We start from the raw sequence: 497 nt of genomic DNA, 5'->3' as shown, positions 1-497 counted from the left end.
TCTTCTGGAGCGGGGTGAGAGGCTGCCGAGGCTGAAGGGGGGTGGCGTGCTGCTGCTGCGGGGGCACCCCCAGCTGGTGCTGCTGCTGCTGCTGCTGCTGCAGCACTGTCTGTGGGTATGACTGCTGCTGCTGCTGCTGCAGCTGCTGCTGCAGCACTTTCTGTGGATATGACTGCTGCTGCTGTTGCTGCTGCTGCAGCACCGTCTGTGGGTATGGCGGCGGCGACGGCGGCTGCTGCTGCTGCAGCACTGTCTGTGGGTAAGACTGCTGCGGCTGCTGCTGCTGCAGCTGCTGCTGCTGCGTCAGCAGCGGGGATGGCTGCTGCTGAGCAGCAACGCGGAAGCTGCTCTGCAGCTCCTGGTGAGTGCTAGGGGTCAATTTGCTGCGTATCAGCATCTGCTCTCGTTGGTGCTGCTGCTGCAGCTGCTGCAGCTGCTGCAGCTGCGGCTGCTGTTGTTGCTGCTGCAGCGTCTGCTGTTGCTGTTGCTGTTGCTGC

The 497-nt window shown here is 63.8% G+C and overlaps 1 protein-coding gene across 1 annotated transcript in view; it reads right to left on the bottom strand.

Annotated features, from left to right (window-relative positions):
• EMH_0017080 (uncharacterized protein) overlaps positions 1-497 on the bottom strand; it is a gene marked incomplete at both ends in the record, with an annotated part of 10924 nt that overhangs the window by 905 nt on the left and 9522 nt on the right. The window contains 1 exon segment of the mRNA XM_013500803.1: positions 3-325. Coding sequence (XP_013356257.1) covers positions 3-325 — 323 coding nt within the window.

Source organism: Eimeria mitis, genomic scaffold (genome assembly GCF_000499745.2).
Source record: "Eimeria mitis Houghton genomic scaffold, Emh_scaff589, whole genome shotgun sequence".
NCBI classification, from domain to species: domain Eukaryota; phylum Apicomplexa; class Conoidasida; order Eucoccidiorida; family Eimeriidae; genus Eimeria; species Eimeria mitis.
The sequence above is the reverse complement of the archived record's forward strand: the minus strand, read 5'-3'. Positions and strand labels throughout refer to the sequence as shown.